Below are 20,464 nucleotides of genomic sequence, written 5' to 3'. Positions count from 1 at the left end.
GAGAGAGAGAGAGAGGGAGGGAGGGAGGGAGGGAGGGAGGGGGAGCATTTCTAGTATAAGAGAATTACAATAGACCAGAAATTCTAACAAAATTAATCGGAAAATAAAGTATACAAACTTAAGTATCCATATGATTGTAGAGAAAGTACAAGATAGCTAGCCTAAGATATATTTCATCACACGTAACAGATGAAAAGAGAAAATGTACAACACGAAGAGAAGAAAATAGTTCACAAATGTTGATTCCACACACCACCAAGTAATATGCTCTGTTTTATTTTACTACACAAGTAAGTGCTAAGCTCCTTCCGGCTATTAGAGAGCCACAGGGAAGTGACGCGGAGTTCAGTGCAAATCTCAGGGTATCCACAGCTTTTAAAGCTAGTAAGTACTTAGCAGTTATTAAAACAGCTTTAATCGAATATTTGTGAGTACCCCAGGGGAAGAAATGGGCTAAATACACAAAAAATATTATACTTGAGGCATGGGCTTTTATATATAGCACCAAAACAAATCAGGTCTCAGTGACATTTGAGGAGGAAGGTGCACTAATGTTTGACCTCAGTTTGATTGGCTTCTGATCATGGGGAATATGCTTCTATATGGCTATCACTTTGCTCTTGAATTCTTTTTAACATAGAAGCTGTTACCATTTCACTGTAAATTAGATTATAAATTTAATAAAAGCATGCATATTGAGTTCTTTCACTTATGAAATATCATTCAGCTTTACTCCAGAGAATCTTAAATAATGTGAATTATTTAACTGAAATTATCATTGAATCCAAAGCTAAGAAATAAACAGTCATGTTGGCTCACACTAATCCCAGAACTTGGGAGGCAGTTACATAGGTGGGTCTATGTGAGTTTGAGGCCAGAGTGGCTGACATATCAGCTTCCAGGCTGGCCAGGGCCACATAATGAGACTCTGTCTCGGTAAATAAGGTTAAGAAATACAATAAAATATTCGCTGTTTTGGGAGAATATTTGAGTTGGGGAGTGGAAACACAAAGTAGAAGAGGGAAGATAGGCAGGGGAAGTGACACTGGTGGGCATTGGAAGACGTCATTGCAAGCTCCTGCTGGAGAGCTCCCATGTATGTACAGAGCATATGGATCCATTGGTGGTTATGAGAGTATGCACAAGGCCTGTGCTAGCTCAAGACAGACAAAATCCCAGCATGGAGGGAAGAGGAGGACAGGAAGTCACACCCCTAGAGGAGGAGGTATTGATGATTGACCACTTGCCAGTAGAAGATCACATATCCAAAAATATATGGGCAACACAAATTGGACTTGACAGTAACTAAAAAAGGGGGGCAAACTTGGGCGATTTTGGGAGATAGTGATCTGGGAAGAGTTGGAGGAAGGTGAATATAATCACAACACAAGGTGTGAAATTTCTCAAAGAATTAATAAAAGACACAATTTTTCTTCTTTGAGGCCTCATAGTCTTATGAATATTGCTATCTGTAGTGGGTAGCCATCCCAGCCTTGGCCTGGAAGTTCCAACCCCCATTGAGGCTTCAGTAATGGTCATGCCCACAAGGCAGGTCTGAGGAAGGACGCTGAAGACCCAGGATCGAGAGGAGAGGCTTCTCTTGGTTCTGGGACCCTGGATGCTGGAGGTAGACCGAGCAGAGTTCTCCAGAGAACATCCCTTACCCAGACCCTGCAACCTATCCCTTCATTTGTAAGTTACCCCACAAAATAAACCTCCCTTTTAACTACGTGGAGTGGCCATAATAATTTCACCAATAGCCAACAATGAATGTTTTCTCATTAAGTTAGTCTTCATGGGAACAGGTATTATAATTTGTGTGACATACAATGAACAAAGACAAAAAGAATAATGATGAAAAGATGGTTAGTCATCTTTGTGGGGGTCATGTTTTAGCCCATGAGAACAGAACATGCATGTCTATAAAATATCACATTGATACATCCTTCTCTGTCAGAGTAGGCAACATCAAACTTGCCAAATTCCAAGTCAGGTAGCTCCATTTTCCAGCTAGCTTTTCTAGTGCTTTTTCAACTGAGGTAATTATTTTAACTTCCTATTATGTAAAGAACTGTGGCTCACATAGATTATCAGGCCAGTCCAGTGGCTACAGCTTTTCCACAGTGAGTAAACGATTTCTCCAAAGTACTTTGGGATAAGAGAGAATCGGCAACTATGAAGAATTATATTTTCGTTTTTCTTTGGAGGGACTGTTCTATAACTTTTGTGTTTAGCTTGGAGAGCCATTTTTTTTATTTGATTTCTCTTCTGAATAAATAAAACAGCCCACAGATGGCAAGCACCTCACATTTCAGCACAAGGGGATTCAATCCAGTAGTTCAATGAAATTCACTTGGCAATGTCCGTCCAGTAATACTCCCCCTTACTTCAGCTTTAAATTCCAGATTCCATGAATAAACAAGCTCCAGGAAGACTGAGTCTGCAGTGCCACAGACAGCCATGGAAATGACTATTTTCACCATTTAAACAAAAGGTTTAAATGATTGGTTCTTCTCTTCCAAAAGTTTGTGGATTTCACTGGACAGGAATTCATACTATGTAATATTCAAACTCCAATATCTTTCTAATAAGGGAAATATCTCAAAATTTTATTTTTGTTTGCCAAAGTTTCTCAGTCTGTACTCCATCCAGACATTCAGTTTATCAAATGTATGCATTTTAATTCAGATCCTGCCAATTTCTGTGGAATGTCTAGCAATTATGGATATAGTATTCACCAAGAATGTCATTACTAATGTTGTGATTACTACTGTCTAAACTGTTATAACAGTTCTGTTTTTATATTTAAGGTCTCTTCATACTCTACACACACACACACACACACACACACACACACACTACATTTTATGCACAGATTTATAGAGGAGCTAAAATATTTTAAAATAGTCATTTTATTTTAAATTATTTATCTTTAAAGGTGCATATTTAGCCAAGTCAACTTACTCTGTGACATTTTCATTTTATAATATTTTAAATTACAATGCTATGTCAAAGTTTACATGATCCAGAACCATGATCCGGTTTTGGATCCAGACAAGGAAATGTGGTGAGCATAAAACAAGACCCATCAAAATATGGGAAAACTTGAAGAAAATGGATTCTCCAGTTTACTGTCTGACTCAAACACAGCATATTTTGCTTTTTTTTTTCACCTTAATTTCAATTTTATGTGTATGGGTGTTTTGTCGGCATGTGTGTTTGTTTATGTGGGTCAGAAGAGGGCATCAGACGCCCTGGGGCTGTCTCTAGAGAAGGTTATAGGACACTGGGAATTGAACGTCTGTGCTCTGCAAGAGCAGCCAGTGCCCTTAACTTCAGGCCGTCTCTCCAGCCTTCAGTGCACATTGTAATTAAACATCAGCAAACTAGTCTAAATTTTTTCAGTTTACTTAGAATATGATCTCTACAACTTGTAGTTACTCCTTTCTTCAAAGAGAAATGATCATTGATGAACAACTATATTGTGATAATAGTATCTTGTGCCTAGAGATCCTCTGAGCTTCTCAATACTGAGAACACAGAAACACTCTTAGCACACTTGTTAGGTATCAAGAATTGCTTTCATCTATTTTAAATGTAGAAAGTCTCATGTACTCATATTGTCACAGTTCAGAAACACTTCAACAAGCCCATCATTTCCAATTCTAACTAATACAGAAAAGCATGATTCTTTATTGTGGCAAGATAGCTCTTTGGGCGACTCGTTTAATTAACCTGAATTAAACTGCAATATCTATCAGACAATGTGGTCTTACTGCATTGTTCCAATGCACGAATTTAGTGCTAGTTTGAGCTGGTCAGCCTCTACCGTCTATATTCTAGCTTAAGAAGAATTCAGATGAACGGACATGTGGTGGCTCAGCAGTTAATGTGCTTGACTCCAAACCTGATGTCCTGAGTCAGTCCTTAGCATCCACATGGTGGAAGGACAGACTTGAGGCCTGTGGTTTGTCTTCTGACCTCTGCATGCGCGCACACACACACACATACATACACACACACACACACACACACACAAACACAAACAATCATTGTTTCATATATTCACAGACTTTTGTTTTTCATTATGAGATATAAGTACTTATGGCATCTGTAGTTATTTTAGAGTCAAATTACCAAAGATAGCATGACTTGAAATCCAGCGTCATTTCTCTAGATATCACCTGATAGACTGGGCAAGGCAAAGTGTATAAAGAAATGTCAAAGAATGTACTGAAGTTGAAAAATACATTTCAAATCACCATGGCTACCACCTGATGTCTGTGGCAAAGATAATTACCAACTAGAGTGGAGACGAAGGAGGAGCTGGGGTCAAAAGGACATCTGCCCCTTCCTCTCTCAGACCTGTGTGTCTCCAAGTGGAACAGGGGTTCCTGGAAAGAAAACAGAAAGACACAGTGAAGGTGGCGATTGCGATGAGATTTTAATTGTTCAGATAAAATATAGGTAAGTTTGGTGACTAACTTCATGGTCGCATCAGGACCCCAGTGACAGCACGATGTTTAGTTACAAATTTAGTTTTATGCATAAGCACAGGAGCTTGGCAGATCCTAGTAGAGGCTCATTGTTTCCAGAGACTATGAGGGCATGAGAGAAATTAGCAGGTTTTATCGAGCAATCACACTGAGATGTGCTGGCTAAATAATTCAAGGAAGAACATGATGAAGAGCAGTATTAAAAGAGATCCAGTGATAAGAGCAGAATTGGGGTTTATATCCCTAATATTCCTTATTAATGTTTAGAATAATTTGGAAAATACTAATAATAAAATTTACTACTGATAGTTTAGAATATTTATTTCAATAATTTTCATCATGTTATTTTTAAATATTCAATACTGACAATTTAAAATGATTAGTTCATAATTACTCAATGTACATGCATGAGTTAATGTCAATATTTTATTCACTATTTCATTTTCAGTTTTTAATATCTGTTTTCACAGTAATAAGATGCTGAATAAAAACATTTCCGCAAAATATATTACACTATTTACCTGTATTTCATACATATAATCACAGAAAATTTGTCTGAATGTTCCTGATTTTAAATTTCTCACTTTTTAAAATATAATTAACATCCAGCACTTCTGCAATCAGTGTTTGGCTATAAGAAAGGCATTTAGGAAAGTAGCAATAATAATCACTGTGAAATGTCTTTTAGGAATAAGAAAATTTGTTATAGAACATTTGTGATGCTGAAAGGCATTCAGCCAACTGACAGCCGTGAACACACAGCACCCAGCAGCTGACCCCTCAGAGTTGGGACTGCTTCGCTTTTTTTTGTTTTGTTTTTCGATACAGGATTTCTCTGTATAGCTTTTGGAGCCTGTCCTGGAACTCATGTTGTAGACCAGGCTGGCCTTGAACTCACAGAGATCCGCCTGGCTCTGCCACCCGTGTGCTGGGCTTACAGGCGTGGGTCTGCTTCTCTCCAGGTGGATCGTGATTTACCCCGTTACCTACCATGCCCTGCCCTGTACTTGAGCTTTTCTCTCTTTGCAGAAGTCTAGCATGACTACCCTAACTTTTCCATTTCAGACTCTTCCAGTACAGGCTGAGCTTCTTTGACTCCTGTGACCATCTGGTTTTGTCTTTGAATTTGAACCGTTGTAGAACAGCCCAGGGGTGTGGCTGCTGTGTTCAGCAGCATGGTTTCTTGTTCAGCTGCTGTACACACTTAGATGACAGTAGAGACAGCAGTAAGTTGTAAGTCGAAGGGTGCATCTGCTAGGTTTTCCATGGACAGTAATTTTCAGAGGTGTGAGGAAAAAAGGCCAGTTGAGAAGGCGTTGCAGAACTAATAAACTAGTGTTGAGGCTGAGAGTTTCATACAAATTTGCAGAGGAAACCAGAGCACTCTAGCAAGAGAGCAACTGTGTGAGTGTGGTCTTCGCCTGCCCTCCAAGTCACGCCACTTGGTGAAGTATTAGAAAACAGAGAACAAAGAGCATTTCTATTTTAAAGGTTATAGAAAACAAACAAACAAAAAACAAATACTGGGTGTTTGCTTAAAAACTCTGCAATACTTATCTTCTAATCTGAAGTTGCTAATGGGGTTATTTTATCTAACAGACAGTATTAGACACCAGAACACAAACATTGTAAGAAGAACAATGCTGTCGGGCAGTGGTGGTGCACCCCTTTAATCCCAGCACTCGGGAAGCAGAGCCAGGTGGATCTCTGTGAGTTCGAGGCCAGCTTGGGATACCAAGTGAGTTCCAGGAAAGGCGCAAAGCTACACAGAGAAACCCTGTCTCGAAAAGAGAGAGAGAGAGAGAGAGAGAGAGAGAGAGAGAGAGAGAGAGAAGAAAGAACAATGCTGATTTAATCTAGGAAGAATCATACAATGAGTTTTAACTTTCTAATGAGTGACAGAAATAGAAAATGCAAAAGAAATAGCCATTGAGAGATTCCTAGAGTTTGTGGAATAGGAGTTCCATGGAGGAAATGAAGTCAATATTTCTTTTAAAATTTGCAAGTTTTCTCTAGTGGAAATCTTTGTTTAGGCTCCTAGAAGTTAACAATGAATTGTGGATTTCAGCATGCATCTGAGGAGTTAAGTTTCTGATCGATTCTTCCCTTCAGAAAGACAAATTGGGTCAAAAGAAACCTAATTCCACAAAGAAGCCCCTAGCCCTGTTATTTTGAAAATAATTTGGTTAATGGCTCATCATCCTGGAATGTCAGCCCTCCTCTGTGAAGCACATCAGTGCATCCCATACCTCTGTAAGAGTCTGTGAAAAGACATATACTCATGACATCGAATTCCACATCAAGAACATGTGAACATTAACAGAGAATCCTAATACAGACTTAGACGTCAATACCTAATGTCAGACAACACTCAGGGGGGCCTTCACTAAAACTCCCCCTTTCTCCTGGGCATTTCACATTTATTTGATAAGTGGCTAAACCTGGATCAACAGTGTTCATTTCTGCTGCACACAAGAAACACACCTCAAATTCAAAGACAGAATCCTCCTAAGAATAAAAGGCTGGGAAAAGACTTTCCAATCAAATGGTCTTAAGAAGCAAGCTGTGTAGTGGATAGCCATCCCAGCATTGGCCTGGAAGTTCCAACCCCCACTGAGGCTTCGGTAATGGTCACGCCCACAAGGCAGGGTGGAGGAGGAAGCAGAAGACCAAGGATAAAGAGGAGGGCTCTCTCTTGGTTCCGGGACCCTGGACGCTGGAGGTAGGTAGACCCAGCAGAGTTCTCCAGAGAACACCGCCGGAATGCGCTATACCTTGGCCAGACCCTGCAACCTACCCCTTCATTTGTAAGTTACCCCACAAAATAAACCTCCCTTTTAACTACGTGGAGTGACCTTAATAATTTCACCAATAAAGCTGGTGTAGCCATCCTAATAACCAGCAAAATAGACTTCAAACTAAAATCAATCAAAAGAGATGATGAAGGACATTACATACACATTGCAGGAAAGATCCACCAAGATGAAGTCTCAATTCTGAACATTGATGCCCCAAACACAAGGGCACACACATATGTAAAAGAAACATTACTAAACCTGAAATCACATATAAAACCCCACACATTAATAGTGGGAGACTTCAACACCCCACTTTCACCTATGGAGAGATCAGCCAAATTGAAACTTAACAGAGACATAATGGTCTTAACTGATGTAATGGCTCAAATGGACTTAATCGATATCTACAGAACATTCCACCTGAACAAAAAAGAATATACCTTCTTCTCAGCACTCCATGGAACCTTCTCTAAAATCGACCACATACTTGGCCACAAAGCAAATCTCAACAGATACAAAACAATTGGAATAACCTCCTGTGTTCTATCAGACCACCATCTTAAAGTAAGATTTCAGCAACAACAAAAACTACAGAAATCCTACAATCTCATGGAAACTGAATAATGCTCAAATGAATCACCAATGGGTTAAAGAAGAAATAAAGAAAGAAATTAAAGACTTCCTAGAGATCAATGAAAATGAACACACCACATACCCAAACTTATGGGACACTAAGAAAGCAGTGCTAAGAGAGAAATTCATAGCACTAAATGAGCACATAAAGAAGCTGGAGAAATCTCACGCTAGTGACTTGACAGAACACCTGAAAGCCCTTGAACAGGAAGAAGCAAAGTCTCCCAGGAGGAACAGACACCAGGAAATTATCAAATTGAGAGGTGAAATCAATAAAATAGAAATAAAGAGAACAATACAAAGGATTAATGAAACAAAGAGTTGGTTCTTTGAGAAGATCAACAAGATAGACAAGCCCTTATCCAAACTAACCAAAAGAGAGTGAGAGAGCATCCAAATTAACAAAATCAGAAATGAAAAGGGGGACATAACAGCAGACAATGAGGAAATCCAGAGAATCATCAGGTCATACTTCAAAAACCTCTACTCCACAAAATTGGAAAATCTAAAAGAAATGGAAATTTTTCTGGATACGTACCACATATCTAAGTTAAATCAAGACCAGGTAAACCATTTAAACTGTCCAATAACCCCTACGGAAATAGAATCAGTCATTAAAAGTCTCCCAACCAAAAAAAGCCCAGGACCAGATGGTTTCACTGCAGAATTCTACCAGATCTTCAAAGAAGACTTAATACCAATACTCTTTAAATTGTTCCACACAATAGAAGCAGAAGGTATATTGCCAAACTCCTTCTATGAGGCTACAATTACCCTGATTCCTAAACCAAACAAAGATGCAACAAAGAAAGAGAATTACAGACAGATCTCCCTTATGAACATTGATGCAAAAATACTCAATAAAATACTGGCAAACAGACTCCAAGAACACATCAAAACAATTATCCACCATGATCAAGTAGGCTTCATGCCAGAGATGCAAGGGTGGTTCAACATATGAAAGTCCATCAATGTAATACACCATATAAACAAACCCAAAGAAAAAAACCACATGATCATCTCACTAGATGCAGAAAAGGCATTTGACAAAATCCAACACCCATTCATGATAAAGGTCTTGGAGCGATCAGGAATACAAGGGACATACCTAGATATAATAAAGGCAATCTACAGCAAGCCAACAGCCAACATCAAATTAAATGGAGAGAAACTCAAAGCAATACCACTAAAATCAGGAACAAGGCAAGGCTGTCCCCTCTCCCCATACTTGTTCAATATAGTACTTGAAGTTCTAGCCAGAGCTAAAAGACAACATAAGGAGATTAAGGGGATACAAATTGGAAAGGAAGAAGTCAAGCTCTCCCTATTTGCAGATGACATGATAGCATACATGAGTGACCCCAAAAATTCAACCAAGGAACTGATACAGCTAATAAAAACCTTCAGCAAAATAGCAGGATACAAGATCAACTCAAAAAAATCAGTAGCCCTCCTATATACAATAGACAAACAGGCTGAGAAAGAAATCAGAGATACATCACCCTTTACAATAGCCACAAACTATATAAAATACCTTGGGGTTATGCTAACTACAAATGTGAAGGACGTATATGACAAGAATTTTAAGTCCCTGAAAAAAGAAATTGAAGAAGATGTCAAAAAATGGAAAGATCTCCCATGCTCATGGATAGGCAGGATTAACATAGTAAAAATGGCAATCTTACCAAAAGCAATCTACAGATTCAACACAATCCCCATCAAATTACCAACACAATTCTTCACAGATCTGGAAAGAATAATACTCAACTTCATATGGAAAAACAAAAAACCCAGGATAGCCAAAAGAATCCTGTACAATAAAACAGCCTCTGGAGGCATCATGATCCTTGACCTCAAGCTCTACTATAGAGCTACAGTAAAAAAACAAAAAAACAAAAAAACAACAACAAAAAAAAACCCCACAAAAAACAAAAAACAAACAAACAAACAAAAAAAAACCCAGCTTGGTACTGGCATAAAAACTGACATGTGGACCAATGGAATCAAATTGAAGACCCAGACATTAACCCGCACACCTATGAACATATAATTTTTGACAAAGAAGCCAAAAATGTACAATGGAAAAAAGAAAGCATCTTCAACAAATGGTGCTGGCATAACTGGATGTCAATGGCTGCAAATAGATCCATATCTGTCACCGTGCACAAAATTTAAGTCAAAGTGGATCAAAGACCTCAACATAAATCCAGTTACTCTGAACCTGATAGATGAGTCTGAAGTACTCTTGAGTGCATTGGCACCAGAGATCACTTTCTAAATAATACCAATAGCACAGACATTGAGAAAAACAATCAATCAATGGGACCTGTTGAAACTGAGAAGCTTTTGTATACCAAAGGACACGGTCAACAAGACAAAGCGACAGCCTGCAGAATGGGAAAAGGTCTTCATCAACCCCACATCTGACAGAGGGCTGATATCCAGAATACATAAAGAACTCAAGAAATCAGACATCAAAATGCCCAACAGTCCAATTAAGAAATGGGCTATAGAACTAAACAGAGAATTCTCAAGAGAGGAAGTTCAAATGTCTGAAAGACATTTAAGGAATTGCTCAACATCCCTAATTATCCAGGAAATGCAAATCAAAATGACTCTGAGATACCACCTTACACCTGTCAGAATGGCTAAGATCAAAAACACAGAAGGCAGCTTATGCTGGAGAGGATATGGAGCAAGGGGAACTCTCCTCCACTGCTGGTGGGAATGCAAGCTTGTACAGCCACTTTGGAAATCAATATGGCGCTTCCTTAGAAAACTGGGAATCCATCTCCCCCAAGACCCAGCTGTAGCACTCTTGGGCATATACCCAAGGAATGCTCAATCATACCACAGCTCAGCTATGTTCATATCAGAATTGTTTGTAATAGCCAGAACCTGCAAACAATCTAGATGCCCTTCAACTGAAGAATGGATAAAGAAAATAGCGTACATATACACAATGGAGTACTACCTAGCAGAGAAAAACTATGACATCATGAGGTTTGCAGGCAAATGGATGGATCTAGAAAAAATCATCCTGAGTGAGGTAACCCAGACTCAGAAGGACAAACATGGTATGTACTCACTCATAGGAGGATACTAGATGTAAAACAAAGATGAGTAGAGTGCTACACAACTCCAGGGAGGCTACCTAGAAAACAGGACCCTAGGAAAGACCCAAGGATCACCCAGTGACAGAGAAATGGATGAGATCTACATGAACAACCTGGATGACAGTGGGAGTAATGAAGGGCAATATTTGAGAGAAAGAAAGCTTAGGGGAGCAGGAGATCCCAGCTGGATCAAGAACAGAAAGGGAGAACAAGGAATAACAGACCATGATAAATGAAGACCACATGAGAACAGGAATAGGCAGAGCGCTGGAGAGGTCCCCAGAAATCCACAATGACACATCCTCTGTAGACTGCTGGCAATGGTCGAGAGAAAGCCTGATCTGACCTATTCTAGTGGTCAGATGGCCAAACACCCTAACAGTTGTGCTGGAACTCTCATCCAATAACTGAAGGAAGTGGATGCAGAGATCCTTGGCCAGGCCCCAGGTGGAGCTCCAGGTGTCCAACTGTCGAGAAAGAGGAGGGACTGTAAGAGTGTGAATTGTTGAGACCAAGATTGCAAAAAGCACAGGGACAAATTGCCAAACGAATGGAAGCACATGAATTATGAGCCAAGGGCTGTGAAGCCCCCAGGTGGATCAGGCCCTCTGGATAAGTGAGACAATTGAATAGCTTGAACTGTTTGGGAGGCACCCAGGCTGTGGGACTGGGACCTGTCCTTAGTGCATGAGCTGGCTGCTTGGAACCTTGGGCTTACACAGGGACACTTTGCTCAGCCTGGAAGGAGGGGACTGGACCTGCCTGTACTGAATCCACCAGGTTTAAATGAATCCCCAGTGGAGTCTTGGCCCTGGAGGAGATGGGAATGGAGGGGAGGGGATTGGGGGAGGGAATGGGGTTAGGTGGGGGTGGGTGCCGAGGGGGGAGGACAGGGGAACCCATGGATGTTGTGTAAAATTAAAACACAAATATAATAATAAAAAAAGAAAAAATAATAAACAAAATAAGTTTTTTGTTTGATTTCACCTCTCTAAAAAAAGTCTACATTCTTAGTACCCTAAAAGTTGACACACTCTATCAATCCAATGTTAAAAATAAGTAGGGTTGCTGCTGCAACTTCTACTTTTCAGTCCATTAGTGAAAGGGTCGTTGTTGTTTGATTTTGTTTGTTCCTTTGCTTGCTGCTCAAAAAGTGGGAAGTATTCTTGCAGAATTACAATATGGGTGCTACTTACTAATATTCTTTACATTAATTATAATGTCTTTAAAAATAATAATATATCTGCTTTTAACTTTATTCTTGAGCTACATAAGCAGATGAAGTGGTAACAATATCTTCACTAGTCTTTTGTGGTGAGGGCTATTATAATGTGTTTATTAAATACTTGATAGCAAAAGCAAGCTAAGAATGGGGTTTATTAGAATGACCTGCAGTCTAAAGTGTGGCTCTTATCTAGGCAACATTGTCTGAAGTCATTATTTCATCCCTCATGTGTTAACATCAGCAGTGGCTTCATCACAACCTTTCAGCTGCCTGTGACAAATGTATGGGTGCCTGTCAGACATTTTGCCTAAGCAAGTCATCTGTGATCACAGGCTTTCTGACAGTTTAGAGTTACAAGCTAAAGCAGGAATAAATGCAAAATAAAATTGTCACATGCAAAGTCAATGATGCTTTATGACATAAAACAATTTCTCTGTGTGGTTAAGGATAAATAACCCTAGAGAGAGTTTTTCTCTCTTATGGACACACTGAAAAGAATCCAGTTTTAAACTCATCAGTCTGCTGATAAGAAGTATAAAGTTTCTAATAAATAAACCAGGAGAAAGATAATTTAAGAAAGCTCATCCCATTGGTTCTACTATTAATAGAAATGCCACAATTTTGTTCCAATTTTATACTTCTCTCAGACTTTTCATTATGTCTTCTGATATAACACAGTTGCAATCAATTTGCAGTATGTATCTCAATATCTTTGCTATAACTGAATCACAGATACTATAACAGGCAAAAAATTAAAAATGGAGTCTGAGAATTCTTGTCTTTAATACTAGACTATAGAATGCATTTTACAGATGGCATCAGTTTAAGGGTTTTGAGATGTGGAGACTACCCTGATGATCTGGGTAGATCTAATATATTTACATGGGCCCTTACAAAGGAGATGTGATGATGAAAACAGAATTAGCCAATGAAATTCACAATAGGAAAGGCCCACCAGTGCTTGCTTTGAAGATGGACGAATGGGGACAGCACCAAGGGACACTGGTGACCTCTGGAGGCTCTTAATGATGATGACGTCAGTTCCCCATTGGACAGTCCTCATGGCTGCTTGATTTTCACCTAGCAAGATTCATTTTAGGTTTTTCATTAGAGAACCATGAGCTAAACAATATGGTGATTTATGCCATGAAACCCATGACTATTTGTTACAGTAGCATAGAAAAGTAGTAAAGCTCCCAAGAGGATAGCGGTGCTTGCCTGTCTTTATGTTACCCTATACTCTGTGCTCTAAGAGTTAGTCTTAATAATTTTCTCTACACCATGGACATCGCAAACCAGAACAATAAAACACATTTTTATCAAGATCCGTGTCATTGTCTGTTCAATCCTTCAAACATCTTTGCTTCTGTTAGATAATGACATCTGTATTTTGCCAGAACTATTGCTTACCCATGCTTTCCCATTGCTCCATTTACCTTCATGATGTCCACAATGGTTCCTATCCCTTCAGTGGTCTGACCTGGAGGCCCAGTAACCTTCACCCACACCACGGATGCATATCTCCATCATCCTATGTAATTGTTTGCATGCTTTATTGACTTAGTTTAGCATCTCCTCCCCACACTCTTCAATGAAATTATCCACAATGAGAAAAGTATTCTTTGATCCACACAGTGCTCAAGATTTGGGCACTTTATTTTATAAAAGATAACAAAGCATTCCTTTCCCTTCTGTCTATTTATCAGCCCTTGTATCCTTTTGTTCAGCATCCTCTTATCTATGTGTCTAGTCAATGTTATTAAACCTAACCTCACAATGACAGCTAGAGAATATCATGAATGACTACAGTGAAAATAGGGGAGTCAAGAAGGAGAAAATAGATCAGTGGATACTAAGCCACAGTGGGATAGAAGTAGTAAGTTCTGGAGTCCTATTGCACAACAGGGGACGATTGATAGTGATGATTTATAACATAATTCAACAAAGTTAGAAGATAGTGTACATTTCACAGTGTATCGCTGTGGAATGTCATTCAGTATGCTGTGAATGTGTGTTGCTCTGATTGGTTGATAAATAAAATGCTGACTGGCCAGTAGCCAGAGAGGAAGTATAGGCAGGATAAGCAGACAAGGAGAATTCTGGGATGAGGAAGGCCGAGTCAGGAGTCACCAGCCAGACACAGAGGAACCAAGATGACAAGGCAGAACTAAGCAAAGGTACCAAGCCATGTGACTAAACATAGATAAAAATTATGAGTTAATTTAAGTGTAAGAGCTAGTTAATCAATAATAAGCTTGAGCAAATGTCTATACAGTTTATAATTAAGATAAGCCTCAGTATATTTATTGGGGTCTGAGTGGCTGCAGACCAGGCAGGAAGGACACAGAAAAACATTCAACTATAATGTATGGCCATATTGAGGCATCACAGGATATCCTTAAGTATGTCTAATTTTACATTTTATGTACAATAATATTTTAAAGAACAATAAAACAAATGTATGTGCAATCATCTGCATTTAGGATAGGAAAAGCAATGTTAGTAAAGAATTTAATTTAAAAGTTTAAAACATTGAAAACAAAACTGTCATTAAAAGGCATGATTTGGGGCAAGCCCATGAAATTGGCAAGTATCTTGTTTCCCTAGCAATTTCCTTTAAAATCCTTTTGAGCAACCATTTCTCCTATCTGCTGACAACCTGACACCTTAAATACAAAATTGACTTTCACCACTTATGTTCCTATGTAGAAGATGCTTCTTCAAGTTTTCTGCATGTTAATGCCTGGGCCTGGTACAGTGATGGAACCACACACAATGGCACCACTTTATTATCATTAAACTTAAATACACAGTTATCTTCTACACTCACTGTCCCTTTCTTAGCATCCCTGTCTGCTTTCTGTCACTCACTGCTTCATTCCTTAGGGTTTATCATCTGGATTTTACCACATCTTCCCAGACAGTCTACAGGACCACCTGTCCTTTCTCTGCTCTACTGAGGAACATTTCCCTCTGAAATTTGAATTTCTTCCTATCAGCTGCCAGCATCTTCTCAGACAGTCTTCAGGACCACCTGTCCTTTCTCTGCTCCACTAAGGGACATTTCCCTCTGAAATATGAATTTCTTCCTATCAGCTCCCAGTTTGCCCTCTCCTGTTGACTTCACACACACTACACAATATGGCCTGAAGACCTCTGGCTGGAGTCCTTCTTCTCCTCTATCATTTTCTCTTCTAGTTATGAACCAGCTGTCCTGAAGAACTTGCCAGTTTCTAAAGATCTCTTTTTGAGCTCGACAATGTAGTTAGGGTAATAATGCCCATATATTATCAAGAATTCAGACTCCCCTTTGCAAACCAGGATTTCCTATCTGATTCCACTTGACACTCTTGCTTCCCATTTTAACTTCTGCCCACAGCATCCTACTATTTTGTATGTATCAATGATCCATCTATTCCCTACCTTACATTTATTACTTGTCGTTTTCCTTTACTGGCCTCTTGGCTTGAGAAAATCTTCCAATTGCCTTCTTTGAATATCCTATATCAAATAAATACCTGATACAGAGTAAATGCTCCACACCTATTTACATTGTCTGAGAAAATGCTGCCTGTCCAGAAATGAATTTGCCTCTGGTTTCTTCAGAATACATCTCCAAAGCAACTTATAAAACATAACTGTGATTTTATATGTTGATCTGAAATTAGATCATCTGTACATTGGGCCATGCTTAATGTGACTGTCTATAGATGTCTATAAATATGGTTCTATTCTTGTCTGCTTTAGTAGACATTGGCTTTCATAGTGTTACTAGATTGCTAAATCAGTGAAAGAAGAAATAGATATGTTCTCCCTTGTCCCAGGTATTGAACAGGGATAATATATATATATACATATGTGTGTGTGTGTGTGTGTGTGTATCATGTGTTTTTTACAACTCGTGACAAACTCTTTCCAGAATATGTTAAGTTTCAAGTGAATAGAAAATGACCAAATTATTCATGACAGCTATTAAAAAAGAAATTAAAGATGTAAGATGTAAGAATTGTAGAGATTGCTTGCTTTATTCAACAGAGTCTATAAAGGACTCTGTTGAAGACAGCAACAATACCCAAATCTAATATGAGTGTAACTAGAGTGATTTTCACTAAAGTACCCTCCTCTCTCTCTCCTCCTCCCTCTTACTTTCTATCTCTCTTCCTTTCTCCCTCCCCAGCACTCACTCCCTCCTTCCTTTCTTTTCTCTGAGTTGAAAGCATTCTTTTAATATTGTGGGTGTTTATCAAGACTGTTGAAGTACATTTTTACTAGATGACTGATGTGGTGGTACTTTATGTATTTTAATTGTTCTTTTGGACCATGACCTTAAAGCAGATGCCATTTTAGCCTCGTTAAGTTCTGTTTGACAGAAACACAAACTGATATGGGTCATCTTAATTCCCCCAGACTCAGTACAATAATTTCAAAGAAAGAAAACAGTAACCATAGGCCATAGAGAACTAATTGTGGTTTAAACAGGTAGTTCCAGATTTTAATTGCTTTGCTGGTATTAGTTAAGCTTACTTCAAAATCAACTATATACAAGAATTTCTAAAAATTACATTATTTGCTATTGTTGTTGTAAAAGCAATGTTTACATATATAGCACACAATAAAAATACATACAAATAAGAAAGTAACATGATTTTCTTTCATTAAATGGAATTCAGTTACTAAAAATACCAGAGTCCTTGGGTCATGGTGACATTGTCAGTGACCCCCAAGTAATCAGGTTCATGGTTCAAGCAATGTGTAACTCCAGAGTTTAACCTTATTGAGCACATTGATCACTAACACTGGATTTCCTTTATTTTAACAGCTAGAGCTCAGCCTGAGTGGGCAGTCTAAATTTACAAGGCATCAGAGTATTAACATTTGGACTATTTTGTGCTTTGGTGTGATAAGGACAATTTTTTTCAATGGGTCCTCCCATCACTAAAAATAAGCAGAATATCTAGTTTAGTAATGTGAGCATATACACTTCAAAAATATTTCTAAATATAGATGGGATAGATGGTAGGTAATTGCAGAACAATTTTTCTTTTTCACACTTGCAGCAGGCCCTTAGAACCACCTAGTGTGAAGGCTGTTTGTTCTCAATAACTGTAAGTCATTACACGGCAGACGCTCAGTGTAATATCAATGAAGTAAAATGGTTTCCATTAACAATTAATTTCTTCAATTCATACTATCACTTCCCCAGAGTGCCACATGGATATTCTCAAAGAAATGTGGGGAAAAAACTAAAACATCAAAAATGCAGGAAAAAACAGACATTCTTTTCCAGTTATTGCTAATTTGGGCAGAAAGCAATGAGATATATGAAGCTTCTTACATACCTGCGATTTTGATTCAGTATTGTCAATTATAAAAGTTGCAACTTGCCCTTCACGGTGGGTATTTAATAATGTGTATCACAAGTTAATTTCAATTGTCACTCTGCCATTTGTTTTTTTCCTTTTGCCACGAAACTCAAATCCTAAGAAATATTTAAAATCTTTCCCAAGAATAAAGAGGCAAGTAAGAAAAAGAAGAAATGAAGCTATAAGAAATGTTTGACCTTAAAGTTACTAGTTCTGCCTATTGATCCCATTCTTTAATATTTTCTTCACAGGTAATGTTTGATGTTCGTAGGACACTTTCAAATGCAGGAAGTGCTTTGCATACATTATCCTGTTCCTTCCTCAAAGTAAGTAATGAAGCCAGACAGAACGGCTTACAAACAGCATTACATTTCCGCAGGAACCAGAAGCAAGGGGAGGCTCTAGAGTGACCCCGGGCAGTATCTTCTAATTCTATACCCATGTGCATTTCAGTTTTACTCACTTCTGCCATTGTAAACAAGAGGGTGTGTTTGTTTGTGATGTTGAATGTTGCTGGTGTCTTTTAAGAAGTGCTTGATGTTGGGCTGGAGGGATGGCTCGGCCGTTAAAGGCTAAGCTCACAACCAAAAATATAAGAGGTGCTTAATGCATAATTGAAGTTAGAAATGTATATTAAGGTTTTTTCAATGAAGAAAATATTTATCTCATTATTTGTTAGATGCTTTTTCAAATGTCTATATTTAATTCAGTATTTTGGGAAGAGCTTAGAAAGTGTGACTAAAATATTTTAAAGGCATTAGTCATATACATCTAAGTAAATTTCCTGGTTTTAAACAAATATTCACTTAAATCTACTGGCTAGCAAATCTAACCCCTAGGACATGTGGGTCTTTTCTTTGATTCTACATTTATTCTTCCTGACTCTCCATCCATTCAGCACAGGATCAGCATATCCCAATTAATTGACAGATTCTTTCTTTGATAATATTCCAGTTTCTATATTACAATTTCCCTGTGAGAAACAGAATCATATTATTCCTTTCTCTATTTAACCATAAGAAATTAATCCTCTAAAAGGACTTCTGTGGTACCCTGCAGGGCTTTTCTGGGCCACTTCTGCAGCATCCCTGCTACTTTTCCTGTAGCATCCCTCCTACTGCTGTGTGGCTGTACTGAAGGACGAGTTACCACATCTTTAACTGTTTCCTATGATCCAAATATTCCATCAACATTGATTTTAGGAAGCAGGAGGCATGTTGGTCCTTTTAAGGTGTGTCAAGGAACAGTGACTCTTTAAACACATCAGGACCAAATTTTTATTGGCACAATGATGTGTATATAAAGGGGCACCTTACTCAGTGAGCCTATCATAAATACTGACCTCATAAGTCTGCTGTGGAAACGAATAATGTATTCTTTGTGTGTGTGTGTGTGTGTGTGTGTGTGTGTGTGTGTGTGTGTAAAACGCTTGCCTTATCCCAAGTAAGCAATTAGAAACCAAATCACAATCATTATTAGATAATGATAGGGACCATGATTATTACATTTAAAAGGACATTGAAACTCAAGAAATATGTATTTGGGGAAGTTGCTTAAACAAATATAGTCATAAAGGAAGTTGATGGTCGCATAGCTTCCAGAGAAGACACAGCTGGCCCACATCTGTCCCAACTTTGACTTTTGCCCTTACCTCAGGTTTACTGATCTCAAATGCTTTTATCAACATTCCTATAAGCTCCTAAGCTTTCTTCAGCACACACAAAATATTACAGTCCTTTGAAATGTTTTCATGTTAGTTTATAAATCTTCCTTAAATTAGCAATTATAGAAGACTTTGGACCAGAATGTTCACAGAAACTATCCACTTCCTGAAACACTTCTCTAAACACTTTTTTTTAGAGATTCATCTATTTATTATGTATACAGTATTTTGCTTGCATGTGTGCCTGCACGATATAAGAGGGCACTAGATCTCATTACAGATGGTTGTGAGCCACCATGTGATTGCTGGGAACTGAACTCAAGACCTCTAGAAGAGCAGCCAGTGCTCTTAACCTCTGAGCCATCTCTCCAGCCCGTAAACACTTCTTAGAGTATAAGTACCTTCTTGTTCACCATGAGACACTTGGAAAAATTGAAATATTTTTATGTATTCTTCAATATGTTCACACTAATTTTCACTTCACTATCAGATGCCATAAATTAATTTAATCTCTACATACACAACAGATTATAAAAGTCATTTATAACCATAGGATTTTGTAACTTTAGAACCCAACATTAATATATATCTTATTATCTTTAATTCTAAAAACTATTTTTATTCTCATGACATTTTCATTGCATGCTAGTATTTCAGGTTAACTGAATAAACTGGGGTCCCACCAGGATAATAACTGTGACTGACACAGCCTGGGAATATAGTCAAATATGGGTGATACTTGAGAAACCAGCCAGCAGGTCACATTTTTTAGACTTATACTTAGGGGTTGGACTTTTGTTGGAGAGAGAGAAGGAAAGGCAGTACAGAAAGAGAAGGGAGGAAGAATAAAAACATCAAGAATGTTTAAAGTAGTCATAGGCAATCATTAGTCTATGTTTACTAAAATTACTTAAATATATTTGTGCATGTATGTGTGTACATTTTTCCCATGAAGTTGTACCACTTGAGGATATAATGTTCCTCTACAAGAGCCACAGACTACCTACCAGAAACCCCTATGCTAGGCACAAGAAACCATCTTTACAGTTTTTGGTAAGGAGAATCCAAGAGACTCCCCAAACAGTATTAAGTCACTGCTATTACCCTGGGTTGCCTTCCTGAAGTAGTAAGTTCCTAGTGTTGAAGACACCATGAATTCTGGACTCAGGA

General features: G+C 38.4%; 1 protein-coding gene across 1 annotated transcript in view; it reads right to left on the bottom strand.

Moving 5' to 3' along the window:
- Sema3e (semaphorin 3E) overlaps window positions 1–20,464 on the bottom strand; it is a 118,485-nt gene that overhangs the window by 48,817 nt on the left and 49,204 nt on the right. Inside the window, exon 5 of the mRNA XM_036181873.1 lies at window positions 4,301–4,394. Within this exon, the coding sequence (XP_036037766.1) occupies window positions 4,301–4,394 (94 nt within the window). The remainder of the gene's footprint in view (window positions 1–4,300; window positions 4,395–20,464) is intronic.

This window comes from Onychomys torridus, chromosome 3 (assembly GCF_903995425.1).
Source record: "Onychomys torridus chromosome 3, mOncTor1.1, whole genome shotgun sequence".
NCBI lineage: Eukaryota > Metazoa > Chordata > Mammalia > Rodentia > Cricetidae > Onychomys > Onychomys torridus.
The sequence above is the reverse complement of the archived record's forward strand: the minus strand, read 5'-3'. Positions and strand labels throughout refer to the sequence as shown.